Genomic DNA, 17,111 nt, shown 5'->3' on the forward strand with positions numbered 1-17,111 from the left:
ACGTTCCCTTCCTTGTCCATTTTGTTCCTAAAGACCCATTTGAGACCAACAACTGAGGCATCTGGAGGAGTTGGAATGAGTCGCCAAACTTTGTTCCTTTCGAATTCATTTAGTTCGTCTTGCATAGCTTGAACCCAATCGGAGTGATCAAGAGCAGTGTTAACTGTTTTTGGTTCAACTTTTGAGACGAAGGAGTTAAACATACAGAATTCTACTTTTGAAAACAAGGAAGTCTGTTTTGCCTTGAGTTGTGATCGGGTCAGAACCTTTTCAGACATATTACCAACAACCTGGGAGACAGGATGATCTCTGGTCCATTTGATGAGAGGAGGGTAGTTTGGATCAAAGGATGGATCCAATTCAGCGTTTACCATCTCTTCTAGTTCGGATTGACTGTCATCGTCATGAAGCACATCGGCATCCTCCCCCTCGATAGATAAGCTTTCTGGTGTGTCTTGAGTTTCTGGAGCTACAGAGGTTTCGGGTGGTGCTGAGCTTTCGGGTACCATTGGACTTTCGTTTGGTGTGGCACTTTCGGTTGGTGAAGTGCGTTCTGGAGCAGCTTGAGAACTGTTCTCCCCCTCGACATTTGAGCTCGCCTGTGATGACGAAGATGAATCCTCCCCCTCAACTGAAGCATTGTGCTGTGGAGAGTCGTCAGAATTAGATCCTCCTTCATTCATTCTCTTTGCAGCATCATCGACAAGTTGCTTCAAATGATCTACCTTGTTGTCAGCTGCGCTGGCTTTTGAGAGAGTGGCCTTCTCTGGCTCATCAAATAATTCAACGAACTTCTCAAATAGGTTTGCGATTGAGGCTGTGACTTGACCAGTTTGAGGAAAGATTTCTCCAGTTGTGTCTTCGTTGGCCTTTAGATTTTTGACATAGCTATCGTCAAAAGTCACGTAATAAGTTTCTTCTATTTTCCTCGAGCGCTTGTTTAATACCCTATATGCTTTAGAAGTGAGAGAATAGCCCAGAAATATCCCCTCGTCGGCTTTGACATCAAACTTGTTGCGGTGTTCTTTAGAATTGAAGATGAAACACTGTGAACCGAACACATGGAAAAACTTGACATTTGGCTTCCTGTTGTTGATGATCTCATAAGGAGTGAGTGTGAAGCGCTTATTGAGATATGACCTGTTCTGTTTAAAACAAGCAGCAGAAATAGCATCAGCCCAAAAATATAAAGGTAAGGAAGCGAAACTTAGCATGGTTCGGGCTGCTTCACACAAAGATCGGTTTCGTCTTTCGACAATCCCGTTTTGTTGAGGAGTGTAGGGAGCTGAGAAGTTATGACTGGTTCCCTTTTCGGCCAAGAATTCTTCGAATTCTTTATTTTTGAACTCCAGCCCATTGTCGCTCCTGATGTTGCGAACGACTTTCTTCAGTTGTACTTCAACCTGCTTGATGAACGTCTTCAGTTTGAGAGTCGCTTCAGATTTGTGCTTCAGAAAGAACACCCATGTAAATCGTGAAAAGTCATCAACAATAACAAGAATGTACTTGCTACCACCGATACTTTTGATAGATGATGGACCACACAAATCAATGTGAAGTAACTCGAGTGGTTCAACAACTTTAGTGTTTATTATAGATGGATGATTTTGACGACTTTGCTTCCCCATTTCACATGCAGCACACAAATGTTCTCTATTGTACTTGAGCAATGGAAGACCTCGAACATGTCCTCCAGTGACAAGTTTGTTGATATCCTTAAAGTTGAGATGAGAGAGCCTTCGGTGCCATAACCAGCTTTCGTCAGATTGTGCTTTGGATAACAGGCAGATAGTTGGGTTCCTTTTGATAGGTTTGAGGTTTAGAGGAAACATTTCACCTTTACGCTCCGATTTGAGAATAACTCTTTTCGTCTTCTTCTCAATTATTTCAGAACCATCATCTTCGAATGAAACTTTGAGACCGGTACCTCCAACAAGCTGAGATACACTAATGAGGTTATGTTGTAGTCCGTCCACGTATGCAACCTTTCTAATCGTGAAATCACCGTTTGTAATCATTCCATAGCCTTTTATGGTGCCGAAGGAGTTGTTCCCGAACTTGAAATTTCCACTGGTTGAAAGAGACCTGTATTCCCTTAGCTCTTCCTTCCTTCCTGTCATGTGACGCGAGCAGCCACTGTCAATGTACCATTCTTCGTCAAACTGTTCGTCATTGATAACCTGAAAAAATTAAGCAGATTTAGGAACCCAAAGTTTCTTGGGTCCTCGTGAGCCTTTCACAGGAACAGGAATAGTAAGAGAGATGTCAACCAAATATGTTCTTTTTATTAAAGTTGTTTCATCTTTCTTTTTAATGGTGAAAACTTTAATTTTATTGGGATTCGTCGCTTTTGGTTTGGACTCTGGTTTAACTGATGAAACCTTCAGTTTTCCTTTCAGTTCAGTTGATGATTGAGGTTTTTGAGAGTGAACAAAATGGAATTTAGAATGAGGTTGAGAGGAATTAGAAGAATTAAAAGAAGAACGAGAGAAGTTAGACTGAGATGATTTCTTGACTTGAGATTCTAAGTGACCCTTTTGCTTTTGATCATTGGTGGGACCGAACCTAGAATTTTGATCTCTTTTGTTCTCTGAACCGAACCTTTGCTTTCGGTTGATGTTGTTCTCCGAACCGAACCTCTGCTTTCGGTTGATGTTATTTTCTGAACCGAACCTCTGCTTTCGGTTGTTGTTGCTCTCTTGTGTTTCAACATGACTTTTCTATGACTTTAAGTTCCTGTCATGATATGAGAAATATGCATTTTGAGATTGCCAAAACTGTTTTCTTTCAGAGATATTCTTCTTGTATCTCTGATTCCTTTGCTGTTTTTGATTTCTCATCTGCTTTGGTTGATGATGGATATTGGCTTTTGGTTTCTGTTTCCCTTTAGCTGGTTCACTCTGAACTGATGATGTTTCGCTTAAAGGAGTGACTTCTTTTGCAAGAATTCCTTTTTCTTGAGGAACATCTTTTGTACCACTAGTACTTGGCACATCGAAACTATCAGGCTTATTCAAAGGTTCTGGCACATATCTGCCTTTACTTTTCCATGAAGTTCTTTCTGACAGACCTACCGTTTCGTCAGCATTGTTGATGGGAGCTGACCAGAAGAACTCGTCGCAGCCATCAGCATTGTCTTCGTTTACAATGGCTGTGAGTTCAGCGGTCTGATGTTCGGATACGCCTGTGACCTTATACACTTGATTTGGAGTGGTTCTTACCTTTTGGTATACTACAGCCTTTTCTGCAAGAATCGGGGACTTTTGTTGGGACAAACGAGCAAACTCCACTGAATTTTCTGAAATGAGATTCTTGTGGTTTTCGGGTTCGCTCTTGACAAATTTTGAACAATCACTGTGTCCTCTATAGAAATTTCACTCATATTGTCGTCCTCATTAAGCTCAGATGCATTTTCAACATCAATTTTATTTTCTGAGCTCAAGTTGGCATTCAATAAGTCAAATTTTTGTATGGTTTCGGTCCTCAATTTAAGTTTATCATTTTCATCCAAAAGGTTTTTAATCATGTCCTTATGGTCCTTGGACTTTATGAAAGATTCGATTTTGTCTAGTCCATACATATACGTCGGATTAACATCCTCAGACGAAATAACACTTTCACAATTATACGCTTCAGCATCAATTTCATCCTCCTTAAACTCAAGGAAGGGTAAAATCATGCGATGAATCTTTTGTCCTATTTCACAATCCAAATGAAGCTGAGTGATATTAGTATAAAGACGTTTAGCAATCAAACAAAAAACATTTCTCTGTTTTAAAAGCTTTAAATTGTCTCTTTGCAAATAAATGTTTTCATCTTTGGTTTTGATTAACTCCGACTCCTTCAGTTCGATCCACATCCTTCTTTCCTCACTCTTTGAAGATACCCTGCTTATTTGGTCAGTTAGGTTAGAATTGGTGCCTCGTGTTTGAGTTAAACTACTGTCTAGATGAGAGATTCTTGAATTAACATTTTTTAATTCTTTTTCATATGAGCTTTGTGGTACTTTGAATGCAATAAAAATGGACTGTACCTTCTTAATTAATTCATCAAGTTCGTTGAACTGTACACTGAGCGGTTTTGCTGTGAAGCACAAGTCCTCTCGCTCCTTTGTAACTTCAATCCCACCATCTGTGTTGTATCCCCTCATCTGAGATACATCGGACACCATCAAGCATTTGCCCCCGCTATTCTCATCTTTCGCCACATAAGCCTTTCCATGAGAAGGCTTCCTTACTTCATCATCTTCAGAGTCGGTTGACCAGACCTCCACGCCACCGAACTCATCATTCGCTACCGAACCCTGCACAATTAAAGCATTCATAGTAGGGTTAGCAGTAGATTTCTTTCTTTTGATCTCTTCCAGCTTTTTCAACAGCGCTGCTTCTTCATCTTTTTCATCATCCTTTTCTGCCATTTTCTTGAGGACACAATCTTTTGCATAGTGGTTCTTTCCTCCACAATAATAGCAGCTTACTCCCGAATCTCCTTCAGCTTTCGGTTCCTTCTTTGGTTCTTCCGCCTTCGGTTCATCTTTGACCTTTTCAGAACTATAACTTCCCTGCCAATTTCTATTCTTATTTGTGGGAAGTCTTTTCTTGATGAACCTCTTGGGGTTTGACACCATCATAGCATAGTCTTCCGAAGTGAGGTCATAGTCCTCCAAGTTGAGGTCTTCTTCTTCCATCACCACTTTGCTTTTGGACAAAAGGGCCAACGAACCCAAGCTTGAGACCACATTTTTCTCCTGTAACACGATCTTTTCTTGAGATTTCAGGATGCCCACCAGTTTCGCCAAAGAGTAGGATTTGAATTGCTCATGCGCTTTAACTGTGGACACTACAGCTCTCCACTCAGATCTAAGGCTGTTCAAAAACGTAACCTTCTGTTCAATTAACTTCCTTTCAATGTCATGTTTAATCATCTTGCTAAGAAGATGATTGAAGCGATCGAACGTTTGAGTCACGGTTTCTTCGACTCCCTGCTTGAATTCACCAAACTCAGACAAGAGTAAGGTTTGAATGGAGTGTTCAAGATCTTCGTCCGTAGAATACAATTCTCGTATCCTGTCCCATATTTCTTTTGCAGTTGTGCATGAACTCACCAGCCTGAAAGTATCAGATTGAAGAGCGAATCTGATTAATCTCAATGCTTTGATATTGCACTGAAATTTATCTTTTTCGTCTTGAGCAATATCTTTAACGTCTTTCAAAAGATCATTATACTCCTTCTGAGTTTTAATAATCCTTGAAGTTGCTGAATGAGCAAAGGGTCCAGATACGATTGCTTCCCAGATGAGGTATCCATTGTCCTCATATCCTATAACATAGTCTTCAAAGTGATGTGCCCAGACTTCATAATCATGGGTGTAAAGGATGGGAATCTTCGTTGTTGATCCGATGCTGTTCGAAATATTAATGGGATTGGATTGTGACTCGTCCATGCTTGATCGAATAACCTGTTAAAAGATCAGACTTGTAATGTATTAAATTAGGGCAAAACAATAAATATCGAGTTACATCGATTATGGGATGACGGCTCAATAAATATCAGTAAATATGGAATAACCCTAATCGCAACCTTTTTCACAGAAAAGAAGTGTATGAATTACACAGCCTCCTGCTCTGATACCAATTGAAGAGTTAAAAACTAACTTGAAGATCGATTAGATCTTTATAACAAGTAAAGTAATAAATACGAAAACAGCAAATAACACAAGAATGGATCAAAGTGTGTCGAATGATTAATCAACAATCCTCAGCAGAGCTCGATAAAGAACTTCCACTGTAGAGGATTTAGGGTTACAAGAACGATAAAGAAATAATGCTCTGATCTATCGTGATAATCGTCTTCTATCTCTTTTTTAATATGCATGCAAGCATATATATTTATACTAAACCCTATCAAGCTCTCGGTTGGACAGGCCCAAACCGGAGTTACAAAACTGGACTAATAAGCGAGCCCAATAGACGCAATCTATAACAAAACACTACCCAACAAGAGGAACTCAACGAGTTGATTCGAAGTGTCCCGATTCTGTTGAAATGAAAGAACTCGACGTGTTTGGGGAAAACTCGACGAGTTGATGCGAGATATCGTGATATTGTAGTTATGGGAACTCGACGAGTTGAAGGAATAACTCGACAAGTTGAGTCAACTCGGAGCGTTGACTTTGACTTTGACTTGGATGTTGACTTTAACCTTGACTTGACTTGACCAAGGTTGACCACTGGAGGGTTATGAAGTATGGAATGGGTTCTAAAGGGTAGTTTGTGACAACCTGAAATTTCCATTCTGAACAAACCATATCAAGCCAATAGAGCTTAGAACAATTTCAGTGAAATTCCATACTTCGGGTATAAGTTTGGCAGTTTTTCAGGATTTACACTTAAGGAGATATCAGGAGAGTGGTTGCACTAGGGTTTTGTGCAACACTGTTATTCCAACACTTTGTAATATTAGAAATCATTTCAGGAATAAAAATATTTTCTGCCAAAAATATCTCAGGACTATAAATAGAATTCTGAACCAAAATATGTCATTAGTTACATTTCCAACTAGAGAAAAGCCATTTTCTCTCTCACGGATCTTCGGGTTTTTATCCCAAATCGATCGTAGTGTGTGTACAAGTCCTCACTTGACGCCTAACAATCCTACACCGTCCAGTTCATCTAAACTACCAACTACAGGTGAGTTCATACCCCTTAATCAATGTTTTAAATGATTTTAAATGTTTTAATGGGGGGGGGGGGAATACAAGTAGAAAAAAATATGTTATTAAATCAATCTTATGTATTTTATAACTGTGTTTTCACTCAGTAGATTTCACATATTTCAAAAGGTGACACATGAAGTGGTTTTCTATCTTAAAATACCTTGATAACAAAAGTATTAGTTTTGAAATGTTTATTAAAATGACATCAAGTCATTCTTAATTATTGTTCAAAACTCCTAGATATCTTGCAAAACCATTATTTTACCTTCTTGAATCAAACTATACTTATGCGCATATGTTCATTTATATGTTAGAGATTATAGTTTTCACCCTTCATTTAGTTTCCAATACTCTTGGGTAGCAAGAGTGCATAAACCTACGTAAACAACCAATTACCTTTCAGCTAACTATCATAGGGATAGTTAGAAGATATCAAACATTATTACTACTAAAAGGAATCACACAAGAGTCAGTTCATTCATGAGTCTATACCAATACCTTACATGATACATGAGTACACGTACTTAGGATTACATGATACATGAATATGTTTACATATACTTACCTGTTACATGAACACACTTACATGAATACCATACAGGAACACTTCTACATAGGTGCATTATCCTGTATTTACTTACCTGGATACTTGTACTTAGAACTAGGAGGATGATTTATTAGTACTTACTGTGTAAATTATCTTTCTTATCCCGGTTCAATGGGATATCTCGGCGGGACTTACCATTCCGAACCCCACTGATTAGCACCAGTGGTCGATGAATGTCTACGAATGTCTAAGGTTGTTACTTATTTAGTAGTCAGTGACGGGACTAACCATCCCTCTGTCCAACTGTTGCAACAGTGGATGAGATGTGAATCTTCGGAGGATCATTAGGTTAACGATCTGTATTAGGAGATCGATATCGGGACTAACCCTCCCTCCACCCTGCTGCCGCTACAGAGGATGAGGGGACACTCTTCGGATGTCCATAGGGTCTATGTTTCGCTTCGGCGATGTCGTGTTTGTCCTGGTAACCCAAGATAATAACACTTACATGATTATATTTTTCCTGTTTACTTTATTTTGTGATACTTTCACATAAACGATGAGTTAGACTAAGTACTCTTAGTACTAGTCAATAGAAAGGAAAAACTATCATTTTACTTACAGAACATTAGGTTCTTGGTAGAAGACTATCATATCATTTTCCTATTTTACTTTATTTTGTGATATATTCACATAAACGATGAGTTAGACTAAGTACTCTTAGTACTAGTCGATAGAAAGGAAAAACTATCATTTTACTTACAGAACATTAGGGTCTTGGTAGAAGACTATCATATCATTTTCCTATTTTACTTTATTTTGTGATATATTCACATAAACGATGAGTTAGACTAAGTACTCTTAGTACTAGTCGATAGAAAGGAAAAACTATCATTTTACTTACAAAACGTTTAAGTCTTGGTAGAAGACTATCATATCATTTTCCTATTTTACTTTATTTTGTGATATATTCACATAAACGATGAGTTAGACTAAGTACTCTTAGTACTAGTCAATAGAAGGGAAAACCTATCATTTTACTTTGTCATAACAAAACATTCGGGTCTTGGTAGAAGACCACATTTCATACTTATATCAATTGTTTTATTTAAGGATTTATACGACATTCTTAACAACATTCCAAAACAGGACAATAACACATAAATACTTATGAATTCACCAGCTTTATAGCTGATACTCGCTTTCAAAATAACTTGTATTCTCAGGTCATCAGTTAGACAGGTGCGATGGCCATGTTTTTGAGAAGATGGAGCACAGACAAGACTCGCCTTATTTTGATTATTCATTTTACTGTCATACATTATGAAAGAACACACATGTATTAAAACTCTACTTATAATGCAATGGATGATGTTGTTGCTTGTTTATTATATTACACTGTTGTGATACTGTACATGACGTCCTCCACCCCTGAACGTTTCCGCCGTTCGTGGTTTTGGGGTGTGACATAGTTCCATGTAAGGGTTTGGGCCCAATTTGGAAAATTGGGCCATTGATGAGCTTTCATGGATTTTATAGTTTGGGCCTAGATGGGTCGGGGGTGAGACATTCATTTCACCCAAAGTGAGGATTATGCGTCATGGTTGAGACCCAATTGCTAATTGGGTGATATTTTGGTGTTGATAACTAAGAGAGTTGTCAGGACAACAACTAAGGATTTTTGCAGTGAGCTTCAACATTTGATGTGAGTCTCTTCACCGTACCAATGAGTCGAAGGCACAAAGGTCGACCCATTACGTGTTATGTGGTATGCTAGTTGATTATGTGGTACATGATATGCTAGTTGTCTTTGTGATACTTGCATGGAAGACCCCGGGGGAGCCCATGATACTTGGATGTCAGACCATGTGGGGATACCGATGGCATTTCAGGTAAAGACCATGGGGGGTGCCCATGACACTTGGTTGTCAGACCATGTGGGGGTGCCCATGACATTCTAGGTAAAGACCATGGGGTTGCCCATGTCACTTAGTTGTCAGACCATGTGGGGGTGCCCATGGCATTCCAAGTAAGATCATGTGGGTGCCCATGACACATAGGTGTAAGACCCTAGGGGAGCCCACGCTATCCTGGAGTAAGACCCTGGAGGGAGTCCACGACATCCTTATATGCTTATATGCATGACTTATGTGATTGATATGACTTATTTGGTTATGTGGATTGTGTGAGATATGTTATGGGGAACTCACTGAGCTTCATGCTTACATATTTGTTTATGGTTTCAGGTATCATTGGTTTGGAAAGGAAGGACCCAACTTGATCGCAGGGCATACACCCTTGTTTTCCGCAATACTTGATTTCTGGGAATGAACTCTGATAAATGTTTTATCAAAATGCTTTTCAATGTGTGAACAAATTACAAATGTGTTTTAGTTATATTAAAACTAAAATTTTTGGTTCTGAATTTTGGGACGTTATAAATCAAAACAAATAAATCTTTAATGATGAGACACGTGTGTAGATGTATGTGTCGAAGCACATACACACATTCATGTCTCAATGAAATTTTTTAACAACACTTTTTTAAAACTAGTTATCTTTCATATTTTTCCAATTAAAACTTTATGTATATAAATATCAAATAATTAATAGGTATGTCTTCTAGTTTTCTATTTATATTTTTCCAATCAGAACATTTGTGTTTATATAAAAAAAACAATAATTAATATGTATGTCTTTTTTAATAATTTACGGTTATTAAATTTGGCAATTTGGAGTCAAAATTTTCTTTTTTGTGGTCCATTAAAACAGCTGTGAACTTTGACAGCATCCATGAAATTAGGAATTTTCTGTAGATTGATGGACGTTAAAAATGGCATGATTTTTCATGTATACTGCCAACTTACCTAAAAGTCTCAAAGTATTCATTTGGGCAGGTTTATATTGATTATTGGGGGTACATAAATAGACACATGATAGGAATTTATGTGTTCCTATTTCCTAATTAACTCACATCTCCTGTTTTCAAAGACAAATGATGAGACCGATGCCACATCTTAGTAGGGAAAGTATACTTCTTTAGGGCGTGTTGAAGATTTAAGATTTATTTCACACTTAAGTATTAAAGTGTTACTTATTTACCCTTTTGTCTTTTAAGTTTTTTGAAAACAAGTTTACCACTTACCTTGATTTGTGCATGTATTTTGCCATTTGCAACATGTAAATGTTTGTTTTCAAATGTTATGTTTGTCGTCCGAGCCGAAAAGCTAGTTGCAAGCTAAAAAACTAGCTAATAGTTGATAAACTAACTGCTAGCTTATAATTTAACTGATAAAACTTAAAGTTTGGTAAAAACTATTTTAAAAATATTAAATGATATAAAAAGACTTTTAATATAACACGTTATAAGTTAATTGTGACATGTCTAACACAATCAAAATTATTGTCCAAAAATAAAGTAATTAATGAAAAAAATGTAATTCAACATTAACATATGAATATATGTATTGTTTGTTTACTACAAATCAATGGAATAAAGCAATTATGGTGGAATGTGATTTTCTCTTCTTGGATGTTTTTTATTTCATGGAAATGAGTGTCTTTTTCGTTCCTCGATGAAATGGCATGTTATATTATTTTATTTATATAGTTTTTAATAATATTAATATTATTTAAATAAAACTTTAATCAAAATATGTTTTTTTTCAAAGAAATAATTAATTCATTATAATTATATTGAGATCTCATGATACTTAGTTTTATAGTTTGCATGATTTATTTTAAAATGATAAATATATTTCTTTACTTTTTCAAATACATACAATAGAAATTTTAACGCCGTAAATATGTAAATACACTATTTATATAACGATATTTGATTAATATTTACCAATTAAAAAGTTATATTTTTCTTTATTTACAAATTTAAGATTATTTTGTTTTTCAATTATACAAAACAACATGTTTGAATGATATATTTCATTTAGTCGGGTCTAAACCAAACAAGTCAACTGAATATGATCAACCATTCCATTATCTTGTCTATTGTATAATATTGTTAATTTTATTCTTTATGATTTAATTTTATCATACCAAACAGACCCTAAGTGTTTCATCTAAAAATGCGTTTTGTTTATTTCTTAATTTCTTAAAGTTTTTGAAGGATCATAATTTCTTAAAGTTTAGAATTGTTATTATTACTATTATTAGGACCATTGATATAACTGGCCATCGATGTATTGCTCGTGTATTCATTTAGTCCTACAAGTTTAAAACTACTAAACTAAAACCTAAATTTAAGTGAATGTAACGATTTGGCTTCATGCATAAACTATAATAGTTTATGCAGGTTACCAAAACATGTGTGATTAACCTTATGTGGTGTTGACATGATATTTATGTAGATATAAAGAATATTGTGTAACTTTGTATATGTTACTACTAGATTTAAATAGTTAGTATATTTGTAGGTTGTTTATATCCATAATTTTTTTTTTAACCAACGTAATTGTATTAAACCATCTACCAATGTTGTATATATCGATTACAAAATTGTTAACATCTAAGTTTCAAATTTTGTTAAGAAGGCAATGCTAAGATAAATGAGAAGTTGTATATAAAAAGACAAGTTTACTTTGGAAGGAAATCTAAGTAAATATTAAAACCATTGATTGTTTTTAGTTGAATCTTATATTTGTGAATGATAACCCGTGATGGGATCTACTTCGACCCCATGTCTTCTAATATTACAAACATTCAAGGATTGAGAAAGTGCAGTGGGGAGGAAGATGTTACATGAAACCTCATGGTTGAAGGTACGGGCATCACGAGAAGGTGGTTGCAATGACAAAAAGGGCCACATACGAGTCTTATTCGTTGGATACACCCAAATCGTATGGGACCAACACAACTCATATCAAATCATATCTATACACCAATAGTATACAGTCCCACACTTTTTTGTTGTCTTTTATAATACATCATTAGCATATCAACAAAATGTATTCTTTTATATTCGTATGTCGATAACATATGCCAACTATTCATACTTGAAATACTTGTCTTTGATTTATTGAACATTGAGAGATATCAGTTTTCTTATCGAGTGAAAAAAATAATGATGAATGACTATCATATTATAATCAATCATCTTGATGGGTTAATAGATATATATCTCATATTATATGGAATCCTAAAAGAAAAAGTTTGTATGGTGATATATATATATACGCTAGATTACACATAGATGAATGAGAATCACGAAATCTCACACCATAAAGTAAGTACTTTGAAGAGTAAAACAAATGAGAAGGGTACAAATGACTTTTATCTCAATCACGTGAGCTAAAAAGTAGAAAGGTATAGATAGAGAGTGGAGGGAACATGATTTAATTATATAATCTCGTGAATATTCCAAATAACAAATACAAACACGCTTAATAAAACAAAAAAATAATTAACAATAAAGAAAAAAGGCCCCAAAGACCTTTTTTGTATGGTTAGCCCAAATTCAGGCCATTAAGAAGAAAGGCACGTTTTTAGTACCCGCAACCCATCTCTTAAATCAAAAAAGAAAAAGAGAAAAAAAAAAAGAATTACATGAACACGTGTCACCATCACACGCGTGAACATCACTCCTAAAAAAACGGAAGATGGAAAAAAACCAAAAAAGTCCCCGTTATGTAGGTTAATAGGGACGTTTCCCGCCAAAAAAACACACACATGCACACGTGTGAGAAGACACACTTATAAACCCAAGCATGAATCTTCTCATCTCTCAAACCACTCTCGAAAATCAAATCTGTCTTCTTCAGTTCTTCTTCTTTCTTATAAGTAATCAAAATTAATCTTCAAAAAAATAAAAAAAAAAAGATAGGAGCCTTTCATCATCTTTTCCGCATCACTAGTTCTTGATACACCGATCACCAGAAATCAAAGAATCCAGCAGCTGATGATTCTTGATTTCTATTTTATTTTTACCAAATCTTGTTGTTAGTTAACAAGATATGGTATTTATATATATATATATATATATATATATATATATATATATATATATATATATATATATATATATATATATATATATATATATATATATATAATTATATTATATATAAAAAAAGGTTGTTATCTTCTAGACTCGTAATTGAGTTTTCTTTTAATATCTTGTTGATGTGTGTATGGAAGAGGGGGCCCACAGACGCTCCACCCCTCAATCTTGATTCATTCAACAATGAATGCCACCTTTGAAATCCTGACTCCCACTTTGTACTAAACAAATTTTCTCACACCAAAATATTATGTACCAAACTCCCCTTTCCCTAGGGAATCAGCAAAGCCATATTTATGAATTATGGCAAATGCCCATCTCACCTACTAAAAATAAATTAATAAAATCACTCTTCGTTAACTTTTTCTTATCCAAATTTCCATTCCCATTCTGCCCCCTGTTTTATTTATTTATTTATATTTATATCGGCGTCTCCTTTAAATAGAGCTTCGCTTGTCCTCGTCATCAACCCACGAGCAGTTATTCAATTTCCTCCTTTTATAAGGCGATGAGGATGAGGACGATGAGTCACCTGATGTAGCAGTACAGGTCCGAGTTGTCATGACTCGGACCTGTACTGGTAACATCTTTGAAACTTTAGTCGTTAACCGACTCACTCCTTGTACTAGTCTGTAACAGCTCGTGATCTTTTCCTGAAAATTAAATTTTTTTTAAAAAAAAATTAATTAGTCAAAATGGTCAACACAAGTGTTTTGGAGTGCAAAAATGGTAACGTACTAACGTACTTTGCTAAGGCCATCACACCATGATTCAGCATGTTCGGCATTTATGAGAGAGAAGTTAGAAAGATCACTTGCTGCACAAAGTATGGTTGCCGCAGCAATACATGATGGCCAGTACTCAAGTAAACTAGCCTCTGTACAATTATATATAACTTTTTAGTCAACTTTTTTGGTATTTGTGAAATTTAATTGCTCGCATGCATGAGTAGTAATATTAAAAAAAAAAGTATGGAGGTTGTTGATTTGTTAATATCAAATACCTACATGCATGCGGGATATTAATTTATAATTTGTGTTTAAATATTAATTAATTAATTAATACCAAATAGACAAATAGACAAATTAATTAAATACCTTGGATATTTGATAGAATAATTTGGGTGGCTCTTGAGATAAGAAAACCGGTGTACGTCCCGGTTGAATCGATTTTGTGGGCGAAAAATCCAATGAAGCTAAACGGGGTAACGGATCTTAGCCTCCAATCCAAAACACTAAGCACAAGAAATTCCATTCTCCTTATTGTTCTTGGCTCGAAAATATATTTTGCACCTTCGATCTGATTTATAATAATAAATTTAAATTAATTGTGATTGTGATGTTAATTAAAATAAAATTTAAATATAAGTTACCTGAAGATCCACGATGGAAGGAACAAGGGGTTCCTCCATTTTGGCAGCTAAAGACAAGCAAGCCACGGATAGGAGTTGTAAGGGCCACCCATTTGCCTATTGATTATTAAAAAAAAATGGAGTTAGAAAACTTAAAAAAAAATAATAATAATGTATAGTTATAACAATAATAGTTGGTGATTAAGTTAATGTAATCAATGTTTTCTTGTGGGACTAGAAGAGACAAAGGGGCACATCCGAATGAAACCCTTTTCCATGGGATAAGGATTTTGTATAATTGTTATTACAGGTGTACTAATAGACAACGAAGCAGTTGAATGCTAAATCGATCTATAATTATTCCATGATAAAGAAGTTTGTAGTAATAAACTCATGTGTGCTTATTTCTTTTTCTCTCTATATATATCTGGAAATTTTGGTTGGTGGATGATAATGAATGTAAAAGGAGTTAGAAATATAAAATCATGTGGGGGCATAGTACGTTTTTTTAAACAGGTAACGCCACATAAAAGATGAAATGAAAAGACAAATCCTGCAAAGTTTTATTGCCTTATTCATTCAATCGGTTTCATTGTGAGTGGAACTAATAGAAAAAAGAAGAAACCAGAATAAATGCACTTCCCAATCAATGGGTTACTTTCTTAAAATAACTGTTTTACTTATAAAACTTTAACGTGATTTGAAAGGCCAATACAACATTAATTACGTTCATACCAAGATTCTTTGGGATCTAGAGAGTTCAATATTGACTATTTGAATAGTAGTTCTCTTTCGTTTTAGGAAAGAAAAAGTAAAATGTAGGAATTTTCAGTAATGTATTGTAAATTTGTTCAAGTACAAGAAAGAAGAAAACAAAAAGAGGACCAAAAAAAATTGTGATTGCAGGATGCGGTCCCACTGATTAAATCGACTAGTTCACTTCACATGAATCTCATCTGTTGTAAAGTGTGGTTAAATCAATTTTTTAAAGTAGAATATCCGAGAATCTCTCGTAATTAATCACGTAAACTAGTCACTATTCCTTAATGTTAAATTATAAGGCGTCAATATTTACTTTTGAGAGCGTTGTTAAATTATCCTCGTGTTTTCTAGCCAATGATATATTATTATTATTATTATTATTTTATATCATTATGATTAAAAGGAAAAACCGAAAAAGTTTCTGAAATGTTGACGGAGACGATGAACGATGGTTGAGAGAAATTTACCACCGGGAAGCCACGGCAATAGATGAATCGATCCAGGTAGTTCACGGCGAGGTACGCTGTCAACGGCTGAAATCCGTAAAAACGTTGGACCTGTAAAAAGTACACAAAAAAACTCGCTGTAACACCGTAGAGAATATCCGAAAATAATCACACGGTACACATATGGCGGCGCCGATCTCACGTAAAACCACGGATGCGACGGACGGTGGATTTTTTTAGGTAAACGCCTTTCGGCGGATCATGTTAACGCCTCCGGCGCGTGGTTTTAAAATTTACGCCTCCGCTTTTCCAGTAGCAATCATCGATGTATTTTTCAAAAAATGTAAACAGCTGGACATGACTTTTAAATGACAATATCAGGCAAATCGCACTGTAGCGATTTATGTAACTAACTTTTCAATCGTGATTTCTGGCAAGGTTTTCGTGTTTTTCATGATACCGAATCCGATAACTTGAAAATCATTCAAATCAAGCACTTAATACGTAGGTGAATGAAGAGAATGAAGATCGGAATCAAGGTTTTCAATATGTACATATATGTATATTACCTTGAGGATCCATGCAACAGATTCTTCTCTAGCAGATGCATCGAGAACTTGAGATTGAAATCTCTCGACGTAATCGATTCCTGGAACGAACTTTCTCTCCTGCTCTATAAACTCCGCGATTGAATCGTCGAAATCGGCACAATACTCGAAATCATAAGAGCACTCCGGTTGATCCTCGCCTGATAATATTCCAGAGTCCTCACCGCAGAGTAAATCGGAGAAGCAGTCAGAGCACGATAATGACATGATGATCGATATTGGTTGCTCATGCTGTTCTGAACATGTTTCCTAAAGAAACGATCGGTTTTCCGGCAGGTTGAGCTTAAAGACGGCCGGATAGTGGTGGCCGGAGAAGACGACTTGATATATCTAGTATGTCAAATAGGAGTGGTTGTGTGAAAGATCTCTCTATTCAAACGCTTCATCTGACTTCCCTACTTATATATCGGGACTCTATACATTGTTTCTGTATAAAGCTACTTATTTTTGTGTGTATTTGTATAATTATTTTTATCTTATATCTACAACAATAAAATATAAATATTGTTTATGTTTAATCGTTTTCAACTAAATAAATACTTTAAACAATATTATATGGTCGTTGATCATATTAGTTACAAGATAGAATTCACATTCATTTTGGTTATTAAAATTACTTTATATATATATATATATATATATATATATATATATATATATATATATATA

General features: G+C 35.4%; 1 protein-coding gene across 1 annotated transcript; it reads right to left on the reverse strand.

Annotated features, from left to right (window-relative positions):
- Positions 1-12,595: 12,595 nt before the first annotated feature.
- On the reverse strand, positions 12,596-16,833 carry LOC111887230 (cyclin-D1-1). Its single transcript, XM_023883397.3, has 6 exons — positions 16,404-16,833; positions 15,856-15,945; positions 14,648-14,743; positions 14,373-14,574; positions 14,022-14,152; positions 12,596-13,928 (listed from the first exon to the last, which is right to left on the reverse strand). The coding sequence occupies exons 1-6, from the start codon at positions 16,647-16,649 to the stop codon at positions 13,713-13,715; spliced, it is 981 nt and encodes a 326-aa protein (XP_023739165.1). The 5' UTR covers positions 16,650-16,833; the 3' UTR covers positions 12,596-13,712.
- Between the last annotated feature and the right edge of the window lie 278 nt (positions 16,834-17,111).

The sequence above is a fragment of the Lactuca sativa genome, chromosome 4 (genome assembly GCF_002870075.4).
Source record: "Lactuca sativa cultivar Salinas chromosome 4, Lsat_Salinas_v11, whole genome shotgun sequence".
Classification (NCBI taxonomy): Eukaryota; Viridiplantae; Streptophyta; class Magnoliopsida; order Asterales; family Asteraceae; genus Lactuca; species Lactuca sativa.

Coding starts and splice junctions, on each gene's coding strand:
- LOC111887230 (XM_023883397.3), bottom strand. CDS start 16,649: ATGTCATTATCGTGCTCTGACTGCTTCTCCGATTTACTCTGCGGTGAG. Junction 15,946..16,403: donor CTGTTGCATGGATCCTCAAG/GTAATATACATA, acceptor TACTTTTTACAG/GTCCAACGTTTTTACGGATT. Junction 14,744..15,855: donor ATTGCCGTGGCTTCCCGGTG/GTAAATTTCTCT, acceptor AATAATCAATAG/GCAAATGGGTGGCCCTTACA.